General features: G+C 37.2%; 1 protein-coding gene across 1 annotated transcript; it reads left to right on the top strand.

The window, feature by feature from the left end:
• Window positions 1–12: 12 nt before the first annotated feature.
• Window positions 13–27,700, top strand: pax3b (paired box 3b). The gene is made up of 9 exons (XM_065282204.2): window positions 13–366; window positions 1,223–1,458; window positions 1,682–1,808; window positions 1,956–2,087; window positions 14,606–14,805; window positions 15,080–15,245; window positions 17,274–17,464; window positions 23,035–23,260; window positions 26,208–27,700. Exons 1-9 carry the CDS (start codon window positions 312–314, stop codon window positions 26,240–26,242), a joined length of 1,368 nt encoding a protein of 455 aa, XP_065138276.1. The 5' UTR covers window positions 13–311; the 3' UTR covers window positions 26,243–27,700.

The raw sequence follows: 27,700 nt of genomic DNA, 5'->3' as shown, positions 1-27,700 counted from the left end.
CCACTTCATAGACGTCTCAGTAGTTTGAGAAGTCGCGCTCGTGCTTAACGAATGTTATTAACAATAATGATGATAATTATCACCGCATCCGTTATACCGTATAGGCTATAATGTGAATAACGACGAAAGACCACAGACGAAATGAGAGACTAAATTTTATTTATCGTTTACTGTATTCTCATCTACTTTTTTCTTGACGGATACAAACTCCAGACTCGGAACTTACATTTAAGGATTTTTAATTGATCGTCTATGCATTTATAAAGCTCTTCTGGTTTGTGCACGTGTGTGGTTTTGTTAACAGTCCCAGGATGATGCGTCCATCTCTCCCTCACAACTTTCATCACAGCGGCTTCCCAATGGAGGGTAAAAAATACATTAAAATATATATTTCAAGTTTAAATTTAATTGCAACATTATAGCTGTTGTTGAAATTTGGTTTGATCTTTAATTTGTTGTTTAACCTAAAAACCTTTCTTGTGTTTAACTTTGAAAGAAGCCTAGTTTTTATATGGACATTGAACGTTTACTATCAGATATTTGGGTGGAAATGTAAGATATCAAATTTTATGACTTAGAAATTGTATTAAATATTAAATTGTTGCTTAATAACTTATTATGCTGGGTTTAAATTAGTTTTTTAATCCTACTGTTTTAAAGGTATAGTTCAACAGTTTAACAGAACTATGAATGTGGTTGAGATTTGTTTTCTCTTGATTAAGATTAAAAGAAATCTCAACGTTACATTATATATTTTTAGATTGGTTTCGCTCATTCGATGGACCAGTTAATATGGTTTCCTAAACAATTTAAAATGTATTTTTTATATAAAGCACTGTTTTGTTTAAATCGGAATAATTAAGTTTTAAACGTGTAGGCCTATATGCGTATAATTTAATTACGTCTTATTCAAATAGTTTATTTCTGTATAAAAACTTTGAGTTGAACTATAAAAGGTAATGCCTAAATGCATAAGCACAAACACATAAATATTACAGTATGTCCAGGAATTAAATGCACATGTAGCCTATAGGGCTTTATGAGTGGGTATGAGTCTTAGCCCTAGAAACACAGTTCAGTTTGAGGTATGGCGACATGGTTTTCATTTTTCTCTTTTGATTTGTTTGCATAGCCTTCTGTACATTTAGGCTACAGGTTTGCGCTACTCCTACTTTGATAACTATCTCTAGTGTCTTTATAATGGGAACTTTTTTCGATGCAGTTTCTACTCCAATAGGCCAGGGTCGAGTCAACCAGCTCGGAGGAGTTTTTATTAATGGTCGACCTTTACCGAATCACATTCGACACAAGATAGTGGAGATGGCCCATCACGGGATCCGACCGTGCATGATATCCCGCCAGCTGAGAGTCTCTCACGGCTGCGTCTCCAAAATCCTGTGCCGCTATCAGGAGACCGGATCCATTCGCCCCGGAGCTGTCGGCGGGGGTAAATCCAAGGTGAGGCCTTTTGGGGGATGCATGAAAGTTCGGATTCATCAAGTACTGCCTTGCTTGCGGATTTTGCCAAGGATTTTTTTGGGGTAAACAGACTCAAAGCAACAGGTCAATAACAGCGCTGTCAGATGCCATTATTACTTTAAAAAGTGACTCTTTGAATTTAATCAGACCGCTTTTTTGACTGTTTTATTTTTATTGCTCATTTGATTATTATTTTTAATAGACTTCATTTCCAGTCGTGGAGAAACGCATTGAGGAATATAAACGGGACAATCCAGGAATGTTTAGTTGGGAAATCCGGGATAAATTGCTTAAAGAAGGAATCTGTGACCGGAACAACGTACCCTCGGGTATGGCGTAAAAATATATTTTTTTGATGTTTACACTACAATATCATATAATATTCCCCAACCCATGTATTTGTTTTTAAAAAGTTTTTGCAAAAGTATTTTATTGTGTAGACAGCTGAGCACTAATGCATTCTCTTCACATATCAGTGAGTTCAATAAGCCGCATTATGAGAAGCAGATATGGCACAAAAGTTGACGATGAGGATGAAGATGAAGAGGAACAGGAAGAACATACGCACAGAAGCGAACATAGCATCGATGGAATTCTGGCAGACAGATGTAAGTCTTTTTCTTTATACTTTGATAACATATAGCCTGTTAAGAGTTGTGCTAAAATTATGATGATTGATGTTATATCGAGTTGTTGGAAAGATGACTCTCCATTGACTAAATTAGACATACAGGTGTTAAAAGATTTAGGAGCTGTATATCCATCCATGGAGATTAAAACATCTAGAATACTTTTTAAACTAGTTTGCTTAGGATATTATTTTTAAATCTCAGATAATGTTTTTTATGGATTAACTTTTTTGTATGGATGAACCGAAGGACGAGATTGTCAGGGATAAGCAATTAGGATATAAATTGTTTAAAGTGGTGGAATTAAATGTATTCGTTTTAATGACCTATAGTTTTTTTATTTAATAAATATAATAAAAAAGAGTATGACTATGTTTGACCGATAATAAGCAGAAGTTAGAACGAAACAAAATATGTATTGATTTAGGCTAGATTAAATTTATATTGCCAATATTGCGCTTTATTCATTTTTTTATTAAATAAATTTTTTCGGTTTCAATTTACCTTTCAATAATCCAAATGTTGATATAACTGTAATGGCAACACTGGCACGAGGCGAGCAGGAGACAAAAGAAGCCAAATAAGTTAAACAAACACTTGCTCGTGCGCATGGTCGCGCGCTCGAGGATGAACTTGACTCCACTGAAGCGCTCGCGCGCTGGACAAAAGGCAAAATGCCACTTTAATCCTGGCAACGCAGGGCACAAAAACTCTCGAAAGAGGTCCAACGTGGTCCATGAATTATTCAACGAGGGCTTTTAGCTGAAGTTCTTAATTGTTTGTCAGAGTAGTGAGTGGAGTCCAGAAAAAAATCTTATTTAAAAGAATTCCTATTTAGTAAGAATTTGTTCAAATTGATTTTAAGTTTTAGAAATAAATTTGAACAAATGAATAGTTTACCATAAAATAAAATTCTCTCAACATATACATTTACTTTTTTTGTTGATGCATTAGTTTGGTTAAAGTTAAAGTGACTTTTTGCAAATTTAATTTAAACTATTGTCTTATAATTCAAGTCCAGCTTCACATTTCTGTTCAAGCCTAAAAACCATATGGGGTTTCATTGCCCAGCATGCTTTGCTGGATATACTAATACATATACAGCAATGTCATTATATTTAAATCCGAGAGTTTTTGAGAGTTTTGTGGATTATCATCATAAGAGTGGGGCATAGGTTGGTCCTTAACCAACTTGCCCTGCCTGTACTCAATGATAATTAGGACTGATTTGTGTGTTGCTATTAACAAAATATTATACAAGTAAATGTGCATTTTTTTGTGCTTTTAGCAAGTTATTGTTGCAAGTGATGATGTGTAAAACTAATAAGAAGGATACAGACACATTATTATTGATGTATAACACATGACTGCTGTATCATTTTGGTGCTAAGAAACCCAAGAAAGGATTATTATTTAAAAAAGCTAATGTAATAGAGTGACCAAAGAGTTGTTTTGCCTTGTTGCTGCTGATGACTGACATACAGTGACTCTGTATGTTTGGATGTTCTGTAATGATATCTAATGAGCTAACAGCTCATCCCTGCGTGACTAATTGAGGTGAATACCACAGAACACTACTTCAGTCCTCTCAATAATACTGATCTCGGTGCAGTGTCACACTTAATAACGACAGGAGTTTATTAAAGGCTGTTTCCGTCAATAGGGACCAGTGTTCTCCTCGACTGTTCGTTCATGGCCTGGAGCGGTGGTCACAATGGGGGCGAGACTCTTGTCATGCGCGCTGCCACAAAGCCTGTCCGTCACGCTCTGCCCGTCCCGCGATCCGAGAAAGTTGAGTTCCCGAGCCGATTAAATCAAGCTCTTTATTTGAACTTCACTTTCATCTGGCCAATGAGTCAAACACGCCTCTCTTTTTCATTCCCTTTGCCCCGCTCTACCTCTCCTTCTCCCCTGGCCTGCGGCACATTTTTGGTAATATCTGTGGCCCGTTGTCTATCTCTTGTATTTCAACACCCCTCCCTTTTTGGGAGACACAGACAGGCAAGTTGAGTTCAGTATTTACACCCTGCTTTCGAATTGGCAACAGCTTGATTCTTGACCCCTTTCCTTCACACTGTCTCCATAATTCTTCTTAAAAGACTCAAAGATGTTGGCATCTGCTCCTCTTTTAAAACATTGTATATGAGTGTGTAGTGTGATGTTGAAAGCCAAAAACTTGTACTGAGAGACACATTTCAAAAGGCTTTATGCCCAGCGGCACTACTTCCTTAACTTAAGCCAGCTTCTTGTTTCCTGTCTGCCATTATTGGACAAACTGATTAATCCAGGTGTGCCTGACCTCCGTAGTCCCAAACAAACTGATTAATCCAGGTGTGCCTGACCTCAGTAGTCACAACAACAATAATCAGACACACCTGGATTAATCAGTTTGTCCAATAATGGCAGACAGGAAACAAGGAGCTGGCTGAAGTTCAGGAAGTAGTGCAGCTTGGCATAAAGCCTATTGACTGACTCTCATGTGATGTGAACATATGGACACTAATCTAAACATATGCATATGCACAAGAATGCGTACATATGCACGAATGCACACACACACATACACATGAATACACAAATAATGGATGGTAAGTGCCAACTGGCCCGGTGTGGGATGGTTTGTGTGGCACCATGGAGCGTGCAGTCACCAGGTCCTAATTTGTTCTGAGAGTCAACACAAACGTAAAAAATCTGAAAGTTATTTTGAGCGTATACCATTCTTGTGTAGTTCGGAAAGAAAATTTGTCTTGTAAATTATCCACACACATTAACAAATTATATAAAAACTTTTTTGTTACTTTGTGAAATTCAGGCAAAAAGTAACTTGTTGGGCTGGCACTGAATGAGAAAGATGCTTTTTGCCGGTATAGTTATGGCATTCGACTACCAGCAGGGTCATATTAACCAGCTAAATCTTGGCACCATGGTTTAGAATGGTTGCTAGGGTAGTGTTATGTGGTTGCTAAGGTGTACTAGGCGGTTGCTTAAGCGATGGTCAGCGTCGACAGCTCCGGTCTGGATCCATGCGATCCAACCCCCTTATTGCTATCAGATTGATTTGTTCTGGGTGGTTATCAGATCATTGTAAGGGTGTTGCTATGGTGTTATGGGTGAAACTTTTTAAGGTTTTTAACTTTGTACATAGGCTATAGGAGCATGTTGGCAAGTTTTGAGCATATACTGTATTGTTTCTTTATCTTATAAAGACATTGAGACAGAGACACTGACAAAGCAGAAAACCCCAGACGATCATCTCCACATCGTCCAGTGTGATGGTCAGCAGACTAAGAGATCTGTGTTTCCTTTCAGTACAGACCCTGAAGGCAAACATTCAATGTGCTTGTCAGTGAGCAAGAGACTGAGAGAGTTCAGGAGGGCTTTTTTATTTAATACATGAGAAATGAAGCCTTGGGACTTATTTGATAAATGTGCCGACCATCTTACCCAATAATAAAGTGCTGTTTCTTACTTTTAGTGATTGATTAAACATCAGAAGAGTTAAAATATATTACACTGTAAAACGTTGGATCAACTAAAAAAATTACATCAATTGGTAACACCTAAAAATGTAATTTTTTTCAGCTTGGTCATTGCAGGGTCAAGCAGGAAAAAAACTTATTTTAGGGGGAAATATATAATGCTATTTCGGCAGTCACAACTTAACAGAACAACACATTTGGATTTTAATACTTCTATCTAATGTGAGCATATTGATAGTCTCACCCCATTTCGTCAATATTTGACGACACTTGACCATTCGTCATATGTTGACGTGAAGGGTATACCTTTCGCGTCATTTTTTGACGAACTGGGGACTTCAATACTATTACGTCCGTTGCATTCTCTTTCCTATTTTTATTACCATTTGCGCGTCGGTTTAGGGTTAGATTACGCGAAATTAAACAGTGTACGCGAAATTAAACAGTGTACGCGAAATTAAACAGTTGTCACCTGGCGTTGGGGTTAGAAACAGTTGTCACCTGGCGTTGGGGTTAGAGTTAGGTTTGGGTAGGGATGTCATTATGTAAATCTAACCCTAAACCGACGCGCAAATGGTAATAAAATAGGAAAGAGAATGCAACGGACGTAATAGTATTGAAGTCCCCAGTTCGTCAAAAAATGACGCGAAAGGTATACCCTTCACGTCAACATATGACGAATGGTCAAGTGTCGTCAAATATTGACGAAATGGGGTGAGACTGTGTTAATATAATTGTCTGACATGTGTTAAGTGATGAACTGCATGTGTCCTGAGGAATTAATTGTTCGCACATGAAAAGCAGAGAATCTGTAGTGTCAGTTTGATCTATTGCTTTTGTAGTCTGAGTCTTGCATGCCTTGATGACAACACACACAAGTCAGGATGAAAGGTTGTTGTTGTTTTTTTGGTAAAGCATTTTTGTGTTGAAAAATAATCAAATGTTAATATAATGTAACATTAGGGCTTTTCACACTGCGCTTAACCCTAGGTATTTTCATTCAAACCCCGCTTTTAACCCTAGGTTAAGGATCGTTTCATACTTGTAATATATAAGCGGGGTTATCCCTGAAATTAACCCAGGGTTATGAATCCCCAAGCCTCGGCGCACAGTAACACAATCACTCCTGAACAGTGTTGGGGGTAACGCATTACAAGTAGGGATGCACCGATACCGATACTGGTATCGGGTATCGGCCTCGATACCACATTTTCTAAAGTACGCGTACTCGTTAAAAGTCCCCCGATACCTGGAATCGATACCACGGTCTGAGAAATGTCTATGTTTGAGCGGCGTGTAAGGGGTTAATGCCTCATGTTGGCCAATAAGGCAGAGTTTACAACAAACTGGAAAACTAGTCCTTTGTTTTTTTGTTAAATTATATGACTAAAGCTGTTACCTGTAAATTTAAATCATGTTTTTTTATTAAGTACTCGGTATCGATATCGGCAAGTACTGAAATGCAAGTACTCGTACTCGTACTCGTATTCCAAAAAAGTGGTATCGGTGCATCCCTAATTACAAGTAACGTATACATTACATAATAATATTACTTTTCTGAAGTAACGAGTAAAGTAACGCATTACTTTTTAAATGTACACATTAATATGCAAGTTACTTTTTAGTTTAATTAATTCGATAAAAAAATGTACTTATTTAAACTGAACGTAGTCACGTAGAATTACGCAAACTTTATGCATGCGCGCCTGTGCAGGGACAGTTTGAGACAGAAACGGAGGTGGCAGGGCAGAGCTTGACATTTTTGCGATGGAAATATGCAATTTCTGAATGCAGAACTTCTCAGTCATAAAACACACCTGCAAGGCCTGAAAGAGATCAAGCCTCAGCCAAGTAAGAAAAAGTAACTTAAAAGTATTGCAAGTATTACTTTCCATAACTAAGTAACGCAATTAGTTACTTTTTTGGGGAGTAACTTAAAATTGTAATGCATTACTTTTAAAAGTAACTTTCCCCTGACTCCTCCCCCTCTCGCTCAAACTTCCATCAATATTACTGTGCGCCGAGGTCGAAGTGCTGCAAACTAAGTGCTCTTCCACCATACAATATAGTTCTTATTTTTTTATTCGCCTAAAAATCACCACGTTTTATTTTGTGCCACCATACTTACTTATGTAACTACTCATGTAACAGGCTTTAAATAAGGAAACATGGAAGTGTTTAGTGCACACATTGGTTTAGTACGAACAGTGTGAAACCCAGGATTTCATTAACCCAGGTATATTTCTGTACTTTCATAATCTTTAACAAATTTCTTCTCACCACAGCAAACAGCAGTTTTGTCTGTACTGTCCCAATACTTATGGAGGGCACTGTATATGTTTGTATGTGTTGTATGTTTTCACTTGTCAAACAGACCAGCGTGAGGTAATAGTATTTGACCTCTGGTGGTGAGCAAAGGTCACATTGCTGTTTGTTTAAAGCAGGTGAACACTTCCTGTTTTAATTCCTGTTTGCATCAGGATAATGATACTGACTTTGTTTAAAATAGTATGCCACCATAGTACACAAACTTTCTTGTTGGCCTGTATTGTTCCATAAATAACATTTGATATCCACATGCACCGATGTATCGGCCTATAATTGGTATCAGTAGATAAAAGCTAAATTCCCACTATCGGACATCAGACAATGAATTCCCAATCTGTGTGCTCTGCACTTCTAGATTCACATCATCATTTGAAACCAAAAATAGCAGTATAGATGTCACTGTAAGCGAATATCGTTATCAGACAAAAAATGTGTGCATCCTAACACTGCAAAAAAAAAAGTATTTTTGTCTTGTTTTCAGTACAAATATCTACAAATTCTTAAATCAATATTTTTTTGTTTGATGAGCAAAATGAAAAATAAATAAATAAATAAACAAAGGCTTTTTTAAAGTTCAGTTTCGCGTGCTCACATGAAACTTTTGCGTGCTATCGTTTTTTTTTCGCTTTCACGTACGCACGCGAAATTTTCTCGTGCGCACGCTAAACTAAACGCGATACTTTCACGTGTGCACACAAAACTAAACTTTATGTAATTTTTACTCCGATTTATCGGCCTATAATTGGTATCAGCAGATAAAAGCTAAATTCCTACTATCGGACATCAGACAACGAATTCCCAATCTGTGTCCTCTGCACTTCTAGATTCACATCATCATTTGAAACCAAAAATAGCAGTATAGATGTCACTGTAAGCGAATATCGGTATCGGATAAAAATGTGTGCATCCTAACACTGCAAAAAAGAAAAAAAAAAGAATATTTTTGTCTTGTTTTCAGTACAAATATCTACAAATTCTTAAATCAATATTTTTTTGTTTGATGAGCAAATTGAAAAATAAATAAAAAAATAAAACAAAGGCTTTTTTAAAGTTCAGTTTCGCATGCTCACGTGAAACTTTTGCGTGCTCACGTGCACACGTGAAGCTATCGCTTTCTTTCACTTTCACGTGCGCACGCGAAAGTTTCTCGTGCGCACGCTAAACTAAACGCGATACTTTCACGTGAGCACACAAAACTAAACTTTATGTAATTTTTACTCCGATGTATCGGCCTATAATTGGTATCAGTAGATAAAAGCTAAATTACCACTATCGGACATCAGACAACGAATTCCCAATCTGTGTGCTCTGCACTTCTAGATTCACATCATCATTTGAAACCAAAAATCGGTATCAGACAAAAAATGTGTGCATCCTAACACTGCAAAAAAGAAAAGAAAAAAAAACCGATTATTTTTGTCTTGTTTTCAGTACAAATATCTACAAATTCTTAAATCAATATTTTTTTGTTTGATGAGCAAATTGAAAAATAATTAAATAAATAAAACAAAGGCTTTTTTAAAGTTCAGTTTCGCATGCTCTCGTGAAACTTTTGCTGCTCACGTGAAACTTTTGCGTGCACACGTGAAGCTATCGCTTTCTTTCGCTTTTACGTGCGCACGCAAAAGTTTCACGTGTGCACACGCAACTAAACTTTATGCAATTTTTATATGGGGGGGCTCCGTACATTTGTGCTTAAAATTCTTATTGAAATAAGTGTTTAAGAAAAAAGTTCAAGATTTTTTATCTTAAAATATTTCTTGAATTTTTATTGAATTAAGTGTTTAAGAAAAAAGTTCAAGATTTTTTATCTTGCTTTATTGGCAGATTTTTTTTTAGCTTGTTTTAAGCATAAATTCACTTAAATATCAAGACAAATGCATCTTAATTTAAGGCTGAAAACAAGACAAAAATGCTAAGTAAGAATTAGATTTTTTTGCAGTGTACACAGGACCTTTGTTTTTTGTAGTGTTTAAAGGTTCGGCAGACTATCAAAAGTTAAGAATTATTTTTTAGGGAAACAAAAATGGCACTTCTATCGCATCGCTTTTAAAAACCCATATTTTTATAAGTGTTATATTTCTATTACTGCAATATGCGTACTGTGTAAATTTCCAGAATGGCCGGCACTTCCAAAACCAAACGTGATGCGATTAAAGTCACGTGACCACAGTGTAGCATGCTACTGTTTGAAATGTTTATAGACACACATGCTATTCTAGACATATCTAACTTTCTGTTTGCAGGCCTTTGTTTCTTTTCTGAAATCCCACAGCAGTAGAAAACACTTATGTGAAAACAATTTTCTAGTGATTCAAAAGAAGCTGAGAAGATAAATAGCACTTTTGAAGCGGTGCCTGTTTGGGGCAGCTGGAAGGGTCACGGTTGCTCTTTAGCAAGTTAAGTCCTCCCCCTGTTTCTCTCTTTTCCGTAAACGCCAGGGGGGCAGATGGGCCCGCGAGCTGTCACTCATCCTTTCTATCTCCGGCATCTGTTAGTTCTCTATGTACTGCTTAATGTAGTCGGCCAGTCACTCAGCCAAACCCAGCGCTGAAAAGGACTCGCCTGGCTCGCCCCTCTCCGAAACGCTGCATTTGTTCCCAAGCTTTCTTTTGTTGCGATTCTTTGTTTTTCTTTTCTGCCGTTTTTGATGGCGAGAAGCCATGTCATTGGCTCAATTAGCCCTCTTCATTACCTGCCCCCAAGAGAATCAGATCTCGCACACAAAAACTGGAAAAGCTATGCACATATGGTTTTACTATGGGCCGTTCCCATTTGACTTTAACCAAGTGTAAGCGATAAATGCATGCTGGACGAGCACTGGCCATTCCAGAGTATTAATAAAAATGTCTTTTGTGTACTTGAAGACCTACAGTAAATGTGCTCCCGGTGATATTTTGGGTGGAATATTGAATTTAAGAGTCGAGGAGGGGAGCTGGAAGAAGCAGAGGATTTGGATGCTTTTAGTGACCGCACAGTTTACATAGCGGAGAGCTGGAATATCTAAAACGCACACTTATGCACATATACACATCAACTTTGCATGCCAACAACCTTAAATATCAGCAAACACGTGATTTTATATACTGTAAAGTGCACACAAACATACGCTCTCTGTATTTACAGAAAGCCGAGTATCTCTGACTAGATTATTGAGCTCGATTTCCATGATCTTTGAGCTCTCTGTGTCTGGAAGCTTTTGGACTACAATCTTCTGATGAGATCCAGTCTGGTTTTTAGTTCACTTGCATTGCTTCTCTTTAAAAATGCAAAGCTTAAAAAATTGCTAATTTCCACACCTTTTTTCCACACCATTGCAAACTTTTGTGTGTAAGCAAACCTTCTGTTTGTATATATAAAAAATAAAATCCAATAGATTGTATTATTTTGCTTTCATCTGTAGTATGTATTCCAGTAGCATAATTTGCTTATAAGGTTCTTCACAGCAATGCCAGAAGATCCATTTTTGGTTACTCAAAGAACCATTCAGTTAAAGATTCTTTAAATCTAAAGATTCACTGAATCACTATAAAGAATCTTTTGTAAATCAGAAAAGTTTTTTGGATGTTAAAAGTTCTTAAAGGACCCATTTATCCAAAAAAGTGCTTCTATGACATTATGAAGCATCTTTATTTATTTTTTCATAGACGTGATTCCCAGCAAATACATTGACTGATAAAATACCTGTTGAAATGTACTGTGGATAAAGATGTACATACATACTCATTTACAAAAGTAAATCTTCTGTCTTTTGTAAATCAGTTGTTCAATTAAAATCTCCTCTTTATTTATATATGTTTTGTTGGGGTTTGATAGTTCAGTTTTTTTCTACTATTGCAGTAGAAAGAGCACTGGCAGTGTACCATTAGGTACAAATGGTACCAATATGTACATTTGAGGTACCAATATGAGGTACTGTTATGAATTCTTAGGTGTGAAGCTACAGACCCTGTGGCAACTGGGGTACATATTTTGAAAAAAATGTTCTGATAGTGTGCATAGGATAAGAAGAGGCAACAAACTAAAACCCAATTCACACAGCACTTTTGTTCCAGAAAATTTTCGTAAAATTGGCAGATAGGCTTTGGTGTAAACACAGATACATCCCGTAAATATTGGGATCGCTCTAGTAAAGAGGAATTTTTCATTTTCGGAAAACATCCTATGAACAAGAAGCAGAAACAATGCCATAAGGGTGCCCTAATGCGTGCCGTAGTGAGGACGCGCATGTCATCGCAACCAGAAGTTATGGTTCAGCTTTTACAGCTATTTAAACGCAGATCAACATTCATAACAAGAAATGTTGGCAAACTGGACTAGAGATCAGGGAGCTTGTCACTATCCGCGCTAAAGCTTAGATTATTCACCAGCATGACAGAACAGCGCATCACGCGCTCCTTATGATTTTGTAATAAACTAAAATGCATGTGTGTGGTTACTCGAGAAATAAATCGCAGATAATTAGCAAACTTCAGACGTTGTGGAAAAAACCTACCAAGTGCAGGACTTTCACGTGTCTTAACGGGATCTTTATGGTTTATTCCGAAAAATCATTGGCAGTGTGAATCAATTACAAAGGATCCCGGAAAATCCCAGATGCATTTTCCGTGTAAGTTTAGTAATCTCTATGTATAAAGAGCTTTAAACTACCCTGACCCACTCTGTCTCATTTTGCCCCATCATTCACCCACCTTTGGCCCTGTTTATGCCCCTTACACCCCTCAGGGCAGGTGATGGCCTCAACTGCGGGCCATGACCGTCATGACAGATTCCACAGATGGAGCTTGTAAATCAGTCGGGGAGAAAGAGCAAGAGCAAGAGAGAGAGAATTGAATTTTGAAAAAGACTATTACTTTTTTTCATATAAAAACTCTCTCAACAAATCACCATATACCAGTTTATGCCACAAGACAAAAAACAATCCCTTTAAAAAAAGTCACATAGTTCACAATTAGCACTGATAGGTGCTATTTTGGGTGGTATATTGTTTTATAGCTTAATAGCACATTCACCATGTTAATCTTTTACTAGTTTGCTCGTGTTGGGCTATATATTATTTTGTAAGTGTGTATTATTCTTTCTTGAGGTCTTTTTTAAGGGAGTCTAAATTGTTGCATTGTTGGGAATGACATGAAAACTGCATGACACAAATATAAGAATATTTTTAAACATTTTTAAACAATTCATAACCAGTGTTGGGGAAAGTTACTTTTAAAAGTAATGCATTACAATATTAAGTTACTCCCCAAAAAAGTAACTTATTGCGTTAGTTACTTTTCATGGAAAGTAATACTTGCGTTACTTTTAAGTTACTTTTGCATTACTTTTTCTTACTTGGCTGAGGCTTGATCGCTTTCAGGCCTTGCGGGTGTTTTTTATGAAGTTCTGCATTGAATTTCCATCGCAAAAATGTCAAGCTCTGGCCTGCTATCTCCGTTTCTGACTCAAACTGTCCCTGCACGTTCAGTTTAATTGAGTAATTTTTTTTTAAATTAAACTAAAAAGTAAATCGCATTACTCTTTTAAAAAAGTAACTGAAATATTAATGTGTACATTTTTAAAGTAATGCGTTACTTTACTCGTTACTTCAGAAAAGTAATATTATTACGTAATGCGCGTTACTTGTAATGCGTCACCCCCAACACTGTTCATAACAACCATGATGATAACCAGCTAAAATGAAGACTCGTCGGAAACTTCTGTCATTTTCAAATAATACCAATTACAGTAAACCTACCCAGTTTCAAACCCATGAAAGGTAATGCCAAGGTATGGTAACCCACACTTAAAAGGATAGTTCTGCCAAAAAGGATATTAAACCCATGATTTACTCACCCCCAAGCTGTCGGAGTTGCATATGTCCATCGTTTTTCAGACAAACACATTTTCGGATATTTTATAAAATGTTTTAGATCTTTCAGTTGATTAAATGTAATGTTACGGGGTCCACGTCCTTCAAGTCAAAAAAAAGTGCGTCCATCCTTCACAAAATAAATCCAAAGGCTCCAGGATGATAAACAAAGGTCTTCTGAGGGTAATCCACGTGGTGTTGTTGTAGAAATATCCATATTTAAAACTTTATTAACGTAAATAACTACCTTCCGGTAGCGCCGCCATCTTAGTCGCGTCCGCATTCAGGATGAGAGCTTACGCAGCCTACGGAGGCTACTCTGCTGCTGCTCTGTGCCCCCGCCCTCCGAATTTGTCATACGTCACTAAGAAAAAGTGCGTACACTACGCTAATACTCTCTCCTGAATACAGAGGAGTCTAAGATGGCGGCGCTGCCGGAAGGTAGTTATTTACGTTAATAAAGTTTTAAATATGGATATTTCTACAACAACACTGCGCGGATTACCCTCAGAAGACCTATGTTTATCATCCTGGAGCCATTTGGATTTATTTTGTGAAGGATGGACGCACTTTATTTTGGACTTGAAGGTCGTGGACCCCGTAACATTACATTTAATCAACTGAAAGATCTAAAACATTTTCTAAAATATCCGAAAATGTGTTTGTCTGAAAAACGTCAAGGTCTGTCGGCTCTGAGAATCGATCCGATGTCCTTTGGGTTACAAGCCCAAGTAGATCATGTAATTGACTTATAAACCAATTGTTTATTTGTAGTTTATTAATTGATGTCACTAAATGAAAGATTTTTGATATTGATGTTTTGTGCGTGTGTGTTTCAGCAAATCTGTCTGGTGAAGGTTCAGACGTGGAGTCAGAGCCTGACCTGCCGCTAAGAAGAAAACAGCGACGCAGTCGCACAACCTTCACTGTAGAGCAACTAGATGAGCTGGAGAGAGCGTTTGAACGCACACACTACCCTGATATCTACACCAGAGAGGAGTTAGCACAGAGAGCCAAACTCACAGAGGCACGAGTGCAGGTGCACACACACACACACACACACACCGAGGTGGACACACATCACTGAGATTGTTTATAATGGAATAACCTTTTATAAAATTAACATTTATTCCGCATGAGGCATAATTATTGTCATTTTTAACTTTGAAATGTATTGGTTGCATTTCTAAAATGTGCCAACCTCGATGGCCAACATATGCGACTTCCAGAGGACGCAGCCCTTGAAGTGAGATGCAGCTATGAACACAATTTTCATTTTAATCTTTTTTAACTTTATCTTTTCTCTTTCTCAGGTGTGGTTCAGTAACAGGCGAGCTCGATGGAGGAAACAAGTGGGAGCCAATCAGTTAATAGCATACAATCACCTGATTCCTACTGGTTTTTCACACCCGGCAATGTCAAATCTGTCTCCATATCCGCTGTCAGAGAGTCCGTACACACCTGCTGGCCTTTCTCAAGGTAAACAGAAGCGGGCCAATTACAATTAAAATGACAATGCACACATTTAAAGTGCCCATCTTATGAATGCTGTTCCACAAGTTATATAGGTGTATGAGTTCCATAAAGCATGTTTCAAAAGTTGTTTGCTCGAAATAGCTTGTAGGAAAAGATTGTTACCCATCTCTAGTAGCCTCTGTTTCAGGGCAGTTTAGATTGTGCCGTTTTGAGCTAGTCTTACATATTTATGAGCTGCTGCTCCTTTGATCACGCCCCACTACTAAGTCATGTGCCCGTGCGCGTGCTCAGTGGTATCGTGAGCAGTACAGACCATACGGTGTTATTATTTTATATATTATTATTATTAACGGTTTATGTTGCCAACAGACAAATCATGCAGAAAAGTATCACTAATAAGTACACTACAGGAGAAGAAACTCATGACACACAATGATTCCAGAGTAAATTGTGATGTTACGTTAGCAGTCACAACAATAAACTCGTTTTCCCTGGACAATGCTAACATATTCCCATTATAAAACATTTTCAAGCGCATTATTTTCGCAAATTACAGAAATTAAGACCCGGCGAGGGATGTATACTGCTTGTGGACCGCGTGTTAATTGCTAGAAGCTAGCGGGAGGTCCGGACCGTAAAGTTATAAGAGGCTCGGGGGTTAGCAAAATATAACGTGACTTCTTACCTTTTGTGATGAAACAACGCGATCGCGAATCGAATCCAGTCTGTTTCAGATGTGTGAATGATCCATGAAAGTCCAATAAAATACATCCAATTACCATTTTTGTCCACAAATGCTTATAATCCGTGAAATATAGATACATAGTCTGTTGTTTACATCAGATTTCGCATGAAGGTCTTATCGCCTACAATCTGAGGACTGTTTGCGTCGTAACACAGTGTATATAAGATTACTCCGGGTTCCAATAACCACGCGTTAAAACTTTGTTTTTAAAAGTAGGTGGGGGTATAATCCATAATATCCAAATAGCGCTGTTATTTCCGTGAGAGATGACAACAGCACAGAGGGTCTCATTCAAGTGACTGCTCTATGCTCTCTAGCTACCTGGTGGGTGGAGACCTGCGAGTGGGGTGGTGGGCGGGAAAATTCAAACTGAATGTGACGAAACTTTTTGTTACGTCACAACGGAGCTGAGTTTTAACTAGCGCAATCTGAGACTCAAGGCAGAGGACATTCAGAAACCTATATCTCACTCAAAACAGCATGGATGGATTTTTTTCCAAGTTTGTATGCGTGTGGGAGCATCAGAGACACAAATGAACACCCCAAAACCCAGAAAAAGTGAGTTTTTCATAATACGGGCACTTTAACAGCTGTATTGAAGGAATAGTCCACCCAAAAATGAAAATTCTGTCTCCATTTACTCACTTTCATATTTTACAAACCTGGATAAATGTCTTATGTTCTGATGAACGTAAAGAAAGATATTTAAACTCTTTTCCCGCCACACTGAAAAAAATAATTCATTCAGTTTACTCACATTTTTAAGGTAAGTGGTTTCAATCAATTTATTTAAGCTACATTTAAACAAAGAAAATAAAAAATTTCTCATCAATTAAGAGAAAACATTTGCATAAAAAAGTGTTCCTGATGAATTTTAATATTTAATAGGCTACTGCGATTATCCACTTACCCAATTTATAAAAAAACTGAAGCAAAAAAGTACTAATTTTAAACTCTGTGTATGTTTTGATAATCGTTCTGAATCTGATCTCTAACAAAATTCCTTCAAAAAAATGCAATTATTTCAGCTTCTTGAAAATAAAAAAAAATGCTGATGGGCAACTTTTCATATAAAGGCTGGCAGGTATTTAGTTAATGAATGTTTGTTAGCAAACCAATCAGAAGCCCGATTGAATTTCATAGTAGGATAAAAGAATACTGTGGATGTCAATGGGGCTTCTGACTGTTTTGATTATAATATCTTCCAAACAACATGAGCAAATTATCACAGAATTTTTATTTTTGGAAGAACTATCCATTTAAATGACTGATGTGTTTTTTCATAGATTCAAGTACTGTTCACAGACCTCAGCCCCTCCCACCACCATCAAGCCACCAGAGTTCAGGAGGGGTGGGGCAAGAGGGCGGAGCTTCTTACTGTATCTCCGGTCATCATGGTTATGCAGGATATTCAGAGAGCTTTGGACCACATAACAGGCCCACTAACTCAACCATCAATAATGGATTATCTTCCCAGGTAAAGAGGCTTTTTATAAACTGCTGTGTGTAAATGCAGTGTATGCACTCTTTATGTTTAAGAAGTTTGATGTGTAAAATGAATTTGGTTTGGACTTTTTGTTAATTTTTGGTGGCACAGAAACTTAAATGTTTTGGGTTCAGTTCGAGCTAGTCTCTAACAGCAGACTCAGATTACCAAGTACTGTAGCATCAATTTGTCCCTTAGGGGCCGATCACACCAAACCCGTTTATGGCAATTGCAGGTGCCTTTTTTGAATGACTTTCTATGGGGAGTAACCGTTAAGCGCGCTGTTTAAGCCTTTCGTTGTTGTTTTTTTGCCGCCTGCAGCACCACGTGTTTTTTAAGGAGCGCTCAGAACGGAAAAGCGCCTGACGTCATTTACGTTTTTCCACTGTCCAATTGAATGACGGGAGAGGCGGGCCTTCCTTACAGTTGTTTGGAACAACCTGACTGCTGTCACTGTGTGTTTGTTCATTTCTCACCCTTGATCAAGATCAGAGCAGGCGCCCCCTTTTTAAAGTTTCTGTTAATATGACAGGTGTGATTGGCCCCTTACTTTGTAAATAAAATAAAATAAAATAAAACTTTTTAACTCAAGTACAAGCCATTTTTGCTTTGAAGATTAGGTCTACTAAGCTGTTTAAAGATAAAAAATTAGAAGCAAAAACAGGTCCAGTTCAAAGTAGCTCAGAAGGCAGCTGTGGTCTCCACCTGTTGTTTGAATGTCAGTTTAATGGAGATCTTCTGGTTTCTGTAGAAACTATTACACACTTCAAGACTTCACATTACAAATTCCACAATCTCAGGTGATCCACAGGCCATTTTTCACTCAGTTGTCTTTTGGAACAAGAAAAGCAAAGCCCGCACGCACACACACACAGTATGGATGACCCTCATATGTTTCTGATTTGTAAAAGGAGCAAACTGATGCCTCAACCGGCGGCGTTTGTCAAATACACTGACAGACTACATTAAATTAGAGGTTTGAAGGGCGTGAAAGTGTATTGGACTTTCACATTCCCGCTATCATCATTTGTATTGATCAAGCGTTTAAAATTATTTTCATTCTGTCTATTTGGCTGACTGTCTACAGTGTCTGTCCATAAATCTATCTGTCTGTCTCTATCTACCTGTCTGTCTGTCTATATGACTGTCTATAGTGTATGTCACCCAGATCTATAGCTATCTGTCTGTCTGTCTGTCTGTCTATCTGTCTGTCTGTCTGTATTTCTGTCTGTCTGTCCATTAATCTGTCTGTCTGTCTGTCTCTATCTATATGTCTGTCTCTCTGTCGGTCAGTCTGTCTGACTGTCTGTAGTGTCTGTCGCTCAAATCTTTATCTATTTGTTTGTCTGTCTGTCTATTTGTCTCTCTGTCTGTCTTTCTGTCCGTCCATCAATCTATCTGTCTGTCTCTATCTGTCTATCTGTCTGTCTGTATCTATCGGTCTGTCTGTATCTGTCTGTCTGTCATGTTTGTCTGTCTTTCTGTCATCCGTCCATCAATCCATCTGTTGGTCTGTCTCTATGAATATGTGTCTGACTGTCTGTCATGTTTGTCTGTCTTTCTGTCTGTCCATCCATCAATCTACATATCTGTCTGTCTGTTGTGTTTGTCTGTCTTTCTTACTGTCAGTCCGTCCATCTATCTATCTATCTGTATGTCTGTCATGTTTGTCTGTCTTTCTGTCTGTCCATCCATCAATCTACATATCTGTCTGTCTGTTGTGTTTGTCTGTCTTTCTTACTGTCCGTCCATCAATCTACATATCTGTCTGTCTGTTGTGTTTGTCTGTCTTTCTTACTGTCAGTCCGTCCATCTATCTATCTATCTGTATGTCTGTCATGTTTGTCTGTCTTTCTGTCTGTCCATCCATCAATCTACATATCTTTCTGTCTGTTGTGTTTGTCTGTCTTTCTTACTGTCCGTCCATCAATCTACATATCTGTCTGTCTGTTGTGTTTGTCTGTCTTTCTTACTGTCAGTCCGTCCATCTATCTATCTATCTGTATGTCTGTCATGTTTGTCTGTCTTTCTGTCTGTCCATCCATCAATCTACATATCTGTCTGTCTGTTGTGTTTGTCTGTCTTTCTTACTGTCCGTCCATCAATCTAGATATCTGTCTGTCTGTTGTGTTTGTCTGTCTTTCTTACTGTCAGTCCGTCCATCTATCTATCTATCTGTATGTCTGTCATGTTTGTCTGTCTTTCTGTCTGTCCATCCATCAATCTATATATCTGTCTGTCTGTTGTGTTTGTCTGTCTGTCTTACTGTCCGTCCATCAATCTACATATCTGTCTGTCTGTTGTGTTTGTCTGTCTTTCTTACTGTCAGTCCGTCCATCTATCTATCTGTATGTCTGTCATGTTTGTCTGTCTTTCTGTCTGTCCATCCATCAATCTATATATCTGTCTGTCTGTTGTGTTTGTCTGTCTGTCTTTCTGTCTGTCCGTCCATCAATTTATATATCTGTCTGTCTGTTGTGTTTGTCTGTCTTTCTGTCTGTCTGTCTGTCCGTCCATCTATCTATCTGTATGTCTGTCTGTTTCTATATATCTGTCTGTCTGTTGTGTCTGTCTGTCTGTTGTGTCTGTCTGTCTGTCTTTCTGTCTGTCCGTCTGTCCATCAATCTATCTATCTGTATGTCTGCCATGTTTGTTTGTCTGTCTTTCTGTCAGTTCATCCATCAACCTATATATCTGTCTGTCTGTTGTGTTTGTCTGTCTGTCTGTCTGTCTGTCTGTCCATCTATCTATCTGTATGTCTGTCTGTTTCTATATATCTGTCTGTCTGTTGTGTCTGTCCGTCTGTCTTTCTGTCTGTCCGTCTGTCCATCAATCTATCTATCTGTATGTCTGCCATGTTTGTCTGTCTGTCTGTCTGTCTGTCTGTCTTTCTGTCTGTCTGTCCATTAATCTGTCTGTCTGTCTCTATCTATATGTCTGTCTCTCTGTCTGTCGGTCGGTCGGTCTGTCTGACTGTCTGTAGTGTCTGTCGCTCAAATCTATATCTATTTGTTTGTCTGTCTGTCTATTTGTCTCTCTGTCTGTCTTTCTGTCCGTCCATCAATCTATCTGTCTGTCTCTATCTGTCTGTCTGTCTGTCTGTATCTATCGGTCTGTCTGTATCTGTCTGTCTGTCATGTTTGTCTGTCTTTCTGTCATTCGTCCATCAATCCATCTGTTGGTCTGTCCCTATGAATATGTGTCTGACTGTCTGTCATGTTTGTCTGTCTTTCTGTCTGTCCATCCATCAATCTATATATCTGTCTGTCTGTTGTGTTTGTCTGTCTGTCTTACTGTCCGTCCATCAATCTACATATCTGTCTGTCTGTTGTGTTTGTCTGTCTTTCTTACTGTCAGTCCGTCCATCTATCTATCTGTATGTCTGTCATGTTTGTCTGTCTTTCTGTCTGTCCATCCATCAATCTATATATCTGTCTGTCTGTTGTGTTTGTCTGTCTGTCTTTCTGTCTGTCCGTCCATCAATTTATATATCTGTCTGTCTGTTGTGTTTGTCTGTCTTTCTGTCTGTCTGTCTGTCCGTCCATCTATCTATCTGTATGTCTGTCTGTTTCTATATATCTGTCTGTCTGTTGTGTCTGTCTGTCTGTTGTGTCTGTCTGTCTGTCTTTCTGTCTGTCCGTCTGTCCATCAATCTATCTATCTGTATGTCTGCCATGTTTGTTTGTCTGTCTTTCTGTCAGTCCATCCATCAACCTATATATCTGTCTGTCTGTTGTGTTTGTCTGTCTGTCTGTCTGTCTGTCTGTCTGTCCATCTATCTATCTGTATGTCTGTCTGTTTCTATATATCTGTCTGTCTGTTGTGTCTGTCTGTCTGTCTTTCTGTCTGTCCGTCTGTCCATCAATCTATCTATCTGTATGTCTGCCATGTTTGTTTGTCTGTCTTCCTGTCAGTCCATCCATCAACCTATATATCTGTATGTCTGTTGTGTTTGTCTGTCTTTCTGTCTGTCTGTCCGTCCATTTATCTATCTGTATGTCTGTCGTGTTTGTCTGTCTCTCTGTCTGACCGTACATCAATCTCTGTCTGTCTGTTGTGTTTGTCTGTCTGTCTTTCTGTCTGTCTGTCCATCTGTCCATCAATTTATCTATCTGTATGTCTGCCATGTTTGTTTGTCTGTCATCTATCTATCTGTCTGTCTCTATCTATCTGTATGTCTGTCACGTTTGTCTGTCTTTCTGTCTGTCTGTCCGTCCATCAATCTATATATCTGTCTGTCTGTCTGTATATCTATCCATCTGTCTCTATCTATCTGTATGTCTGTCTGTCTTTCTTTCTGTCTGTCTGTCTGTCATGTTTGTCTGTGTTTCTGTCTGTCCGTCCGTCTGTCCATCAATCTATATTTCTGTCTGTCTGTCGTGTTTGTCTGTCTGTCCGTACGTCTATCTGTTTGTCTGTCTGTCTTTATATATAAATATATCTGTCTGTCCGTCTATCTGCCATGTTTGTCTCTCTTTCTGTCCGCCTGTCCATCTATCTATAGTCTGTCTGTCTGTCTGTCGTGTCTGTCTGTCTGTTTGTCTCTCGTATGCATATGTATTTGTATTTTTGAGTTGGACCAGTAAGCAACACTCTAGCAACCACAGAACAACATAATTTTCAAAAAGTTAATCTAGTGTAAATGTACAGAGTTGGAAAAGTAAATTTCCTTGACTTTTTTGTAAGTTATCTTTAGGAAGTTCTGTATATTCCACACCTCAGAGCCTCCTCCAAACAAAGAAAACTCTCTGAGGCTTCTCTACCAGAAGTTCAGAAACAAAATCTCATCCTGGATTCAGTATATGTCGCTACTATGGGAAACGCTTTAAGCAAGACCATGTGCGTGACCGTGCGTCTCTGTATACGTGTGTTGACTGTATATTCACTGTTGTAACAAGACACTGTTGCCTGAGAGACATGCTTTCCCCTTTTCTATTTCTACATTAAGGTGCTTATTTGATACAGCAACCGCCGTATGTGTTTATTTTGGCCATAATTCTATTGGTTGATTAAATTATGGTTTAGGATCTTTTATTCCCCATAGCACGCATGCAACATTCCTTTAACCTTGGAAAACCCACAGGGTCAAACTTTGGCCGCTGTTAATTCCTGCTATCCAAAATCTTCTTGGGTTCTCCAGGGTTGATGCAGTGTTTTTTAAGTTATAAAGCAATGAGCACGCACACAACTTACGTAGAAAACAAACACACACACACACTGCGCTGCCCCACGGCATTGTTCTTTTAAAGAATCAGATTTAAAAATCCCCCAAATTCAATTATCCTTGCCTGATCACTTCCAGGCCACAGATATCTGCACAGGCACACAAATCTGAGTTATTTAAAGGGTAAAGTGTGTCATTTTATAAATATGTCACTAGTATCACTAAAAAGAACACTTTCCTGAACACATCTATATGGTTAAGCAATAGATAGTCCCGCCCCCTAGATCCCATCCCGCATATTAAATGAACATTATGCAAATTGGAATGCAGTCAGAGTGAAAAATATAATATACCTTTCTCTCTCTCTCTCTCTCTCTCTCTCTCTCTCTCTCTCTAGGTTATGGGACTGTTAGCCTCAGCCGGAGTTCCTCACCAGACCCAGGCGGAGTACTCTCTGTCCTCTTTTGGCACTCTGGAGTCAGGCAGTTCCCCTAGCGCTCACTGTGAACCTTTGTCTGGTCTACAAACTCTCGCCAACTTATCCAGTACACAGTCTTACGGTCCACCCTCCTTCTACAGCATGGAGCATAGCGCCCCCTACCAGTACACACAGTATGGACAAAGTAAGGTCATTACTGATATTTCCTTTGCTGTTTTCTCTCTCCAGCTGGGCAATAGTGTTGCAAGATGCCTGTAGATGCTTGAAAAGTATTGAGCAGATAATTCACATCAGTGGTTTTTACAGTACTGTGCATGTCTTAGGCCAGCATGACATTAGATGTTATTAATGGCATGATGGCCATGTATAATTATTATCTTTATACAGCCAGAAAATATCGGAAATATGTGTACTGTATGCAGTATTAAAAACAAAATAAGGTAAAACTTTTCTTGAGGGGGTAATAAGACTGACATGACACCTTCATAATCATGACATGACACATGCCATGAACATGAAGGAGATTTTATGCACGTTTATGACAACTGTAATTGAGTGTCATCAACTTGACATTATCGAGACAACATAACTGACCACTTTTTACCAGCGATACAAATTGAGTTTGTCATTTAAATGTTATTAAGTGTTAATACTCTGTCATATAGTTTTATAACAGCATCGTGAATATTTTTCTTGACCTCAACTACAGTGGTTCAAATATAATTTGTCATTAAAATGTCATTAAGTGTTAATACTAGAGCTGGGCATAAATTAATCTAAATTAATCTCATACAAATTACAAGTAATTTTTTGCATAATATATGAGTTTGTGCTGTGTGTAATTATTATGTATATATAAATACACACACATTCATGTATGTATTTAAGAAACATTTACATGTGTATATATATTTATTTATATTTTTATATATTCTAAATTATATTATTAAATTATATATATATATATGTGTGTGTGTGTGTGTGTGTGTGTGTGTGTGTGTGTGTTTAAATATACATAATATTTATACACATCACAAACTCATATATTATGCAAAAAAACCTTTTATTTTGTATGAGATTAATCTAGTTTAATCTATGCCCAGTTCTAGTTAATACTTTGTCAAATAGTTTATAACAACCTTATGAATATTCTTCAGTTCATAATGGGTTTTTTAAGTTTCCTCCAGGTGTTAAAGAAATAAAATAAATCAACCAATAATGATAATAATAATTATAATAAAAATAATAATTTCAAATTGATAAAATTCTATTTTAGTGTATTTGGAGACAGATTTACCCCAAATTTAAATGAAAACAGTACAATAATAGCTATATTGCGCAAAAACAGTTAATTACATTACATTAATTTTAGTTATTTTTTTTTCCGTTTTTTCTTCTATGTCAGAAAATTTCAAAACCCGCTGTGTGAAGAAGAACAAGCTCTGTTATTTGTCAGTTTTTCATGTATTGTGCACATTCATAAATGTTAGTATAATCTTTTGACCTCTCTGTTGCATTTTGTTAAACTGTTTAAAATTATTTGACAGTATTATCACTTAATGACATTTAAATGACACTTTAATGTTATGTTAACCCATAAAGCCAGGTAGTTTCTTAAGTTTGATAATTATTCTGCTATGTCATAATTATGACAGATTTATGACAAGTTATGTATTGGTTTATGGCAAATTGTCATAACAAAGACATCTCAAACAATGTCATCTTTGCATTAAAAATGCAACCCATTTTTACGAAATTACGTACCTATAGTCACGTAATTTCCTGAGTGTTTTCCGTGACACTGACACGTTTTTCCGCCTTTTTACGTGAACATGTCACGTATTTCTGTGAACGTGTCACTGTCACGTATTGGTTACTCAACTGTTTTGTCCTATTTTCTTATCATCGTCGCTTTGGTTTATGGTTAGATTTACATAAAATGACATCCTTACCCCAACAAACTCTAACCCTAATGCCAGGCGACAATGGTTTAAAAATCAAAAATTATAAAAAATAAATAATGAAAAAAAGGTATAAACCAATACTTAAAGTGACATCCTAACGCAAACACCGAATCTAACCCTAAACCGAAGCGTCAATGGTTTGAAAATAGGACAAAACAGTTGAGTAACAAATACGTGACAGTGACACGTTCACAGAAATACGTGACATGTTCATGCAAAAAGGCGGAAAAACGTGTCAGTGTCACGGAAAACACTCACAAAATGACGTGACTATAGGTACATATTTTCGAGATACAGGGTTGAAAAATGAAATAATTGAGCGAATGACACTTTGTCATAAACATGTATAAAATCTCCTTCATGTCAGTTTTATGAACACCCCTTCAAGTAAAGTGTTACCCAAAATAAATACTGAGAAGGGTCGCACTAAATACTAACTTTTACTTTTAAAATTTGTTTTTTTTATTTTATGTACAGTATATTTCCTGAACTTTCTCTTTGCTATCTTAATAAAGAGACCGAAAAATAAATATAGATTATTAAAGCTTTGCTAAAACAACAAATCTGGTGAGACTTTTGTACATTTCTGTTTATACCCAAATGTGATTTTGCAGAGGTCTGATGCGGCAGAATCTGGACCGTGTTTACGTGTGTAAATGTCACGGTTGGATGCTAATCTCTTGTGGCAGTATCAGGATTAAAAACAGATGTGCTTGTCTACATCACTACAGCAGGTCACAGTCAAATCTTAAAGTTACACAAGGATGAAATGACCGCGGCCGCTCTTTATTAACTCGTAAGGGCAGACTGAGCGTTTTTCAGTTTGATTGCTGTATCGAATGGATGGCACATGCAAAGTTCAGCGGCTAAATCAACTCATGCAAACAAAAGCTTCATATTACTCCAAAAATCATGCTGCACATTCGACACAAATATATACATTCAGGGATTTTTTTGAATGCCTCATATATTACAATCATGTTTGTGGATATTTGAGCGTGAGAAGTTATGTCATGGTCTTGATGTTGGCTGTTTGTGTTTTTGTTTTCTGAGTTTATACATGGATTTCTTTAACTCTTAATTGTATTATATTTATTAAAAAAAGTTCTGATAGTACATTATTGTTCATTTGAAAAACACTTTCCTCTCGTTTTATCTTTTTTACAGATTCCTTTCATTATCTGAGACCTGAAATTGCCTGAAAAACTGAGAAGTTCAACTCTTCAAAAGTGCCGTCTGATGTCCTGGATGAAAGAGTCCAATATTAAGTTTTCCCACACTTTAAATAAAACAAAAATTAAACACAGGAGAAAAAAATAAAAGCTGATTTAGTAATTATAAATAGAAATATTTATGCTACAAAAACCTTCACATAAATCTGGGGAGCTATATGGGATGTCTTTCTAAAATATTCAGTTTTTTTAAATCCAGATAAACAGTATCAAAACAAAAATAAACAAGGAGACAAGTTTATCCACTTTTTATAAGTTTAAGTGCAATATATGAGATCTAGAAATGCTTCAAATGAAACATTTACAGGTGTTTCATCTTTAGTATCAGCTGTCATCCAATGTTAAAGAACGAGAACATTCAGATGATGCCAAACTGAGGTTGGGCTGGATCCATCGCTCTTGGCCCACATGTTGTAAATAAATAACAAATGTTTGATGACAATGAAGTGTTTTTATACAGCTGTTGTTTTTCTCAAGCACATTCCCTGCTGTTTGAAGGATGTTTTTGATTCCTTAAATAAGGACGATGGAAATTTTTTTAGTATTTTTTGGAAACATATTTTCTTATAAAGCGAGTTTGAATTTATTTTCCAAATTTTACCCTTTACATGCTGTACCAGTGTTATATTTTTGTGATTCTAGGCAAGCACATTGTGGCTATAAGTCGAATTGTTATGAAATCTATATTTTTATAATGATTTAAACTGAAAATTGCAATACAAACATGGTTGTTGGGTTTTAGCACAACTAGGCATTTCAAGGTATACCGAGGTTTTAAAGAGTCAAGGTTTCAAAACCACTAACATTATCTGTAATACCGTTTGCAAGGTATGAGCTGGGTTTACACAAAATTAATTAAATCATTAAGTCATGTAATTTACATTTAATATGTATTACAAAAATATTTTTTTGAAAGAAAATTATAATTTAAAGGCTTTATTTTCACCCAGCATATATGTTGTATGTTGCTTAAAAATAAAATGTATTATGTCCAATTAAAATGTTTTTGTTTGTATACGTCTGAAAATAAATGGCAAAACCGCAATTCTGTGAAACCGTGGTATTTTTGCCAACATGATCTCACAAAGTTCCGTGGGATAGTCACGGAATTTTGTGCTCATTTTCCGTGGCATTCTCACGGATCTCTGCATTTTTCCGTGGCCCTGCTACGGACTGTCTTTTTCCGTGGCATTCTCACGGATTGGTTAGTCAACTGCTTTTTCCTATTTTCAAACCATTTTCGCTTCGGTTTAGGGTTAGATTTGGTGTTTGCATTAGTATGTCACTTTAACTATTGTTTTATACTATTTTTTCTGATTTATTCTTTTATATTTTCTAAACTTTAAACCATTGTCGCCTGGCGTTGGGGTTGGAGTTGGGTTTGGGTAGGGATGTCATTTAAATCTAACCCTAAACCGAAGCGAAAAT

This window comes from Paramisgurnus dabryanus, chromosome 8 (genome assembly GCF_030506205.2).
Source record: "Paramisgurnus dabryanus chromosome 8, PD_genome_1.1, whole genome shotgun sequence".
NCBI classification, from domain to species: Eukaryota; Metazoa; Chordata; class Actinopteri; order Cypriniformes; family Cobitidae; genus Paramisgurnus; species Paramisgurnus dabryanus.
This window is presented reverse-complemented; position numbering and strand designations above follow the sequence as displayed.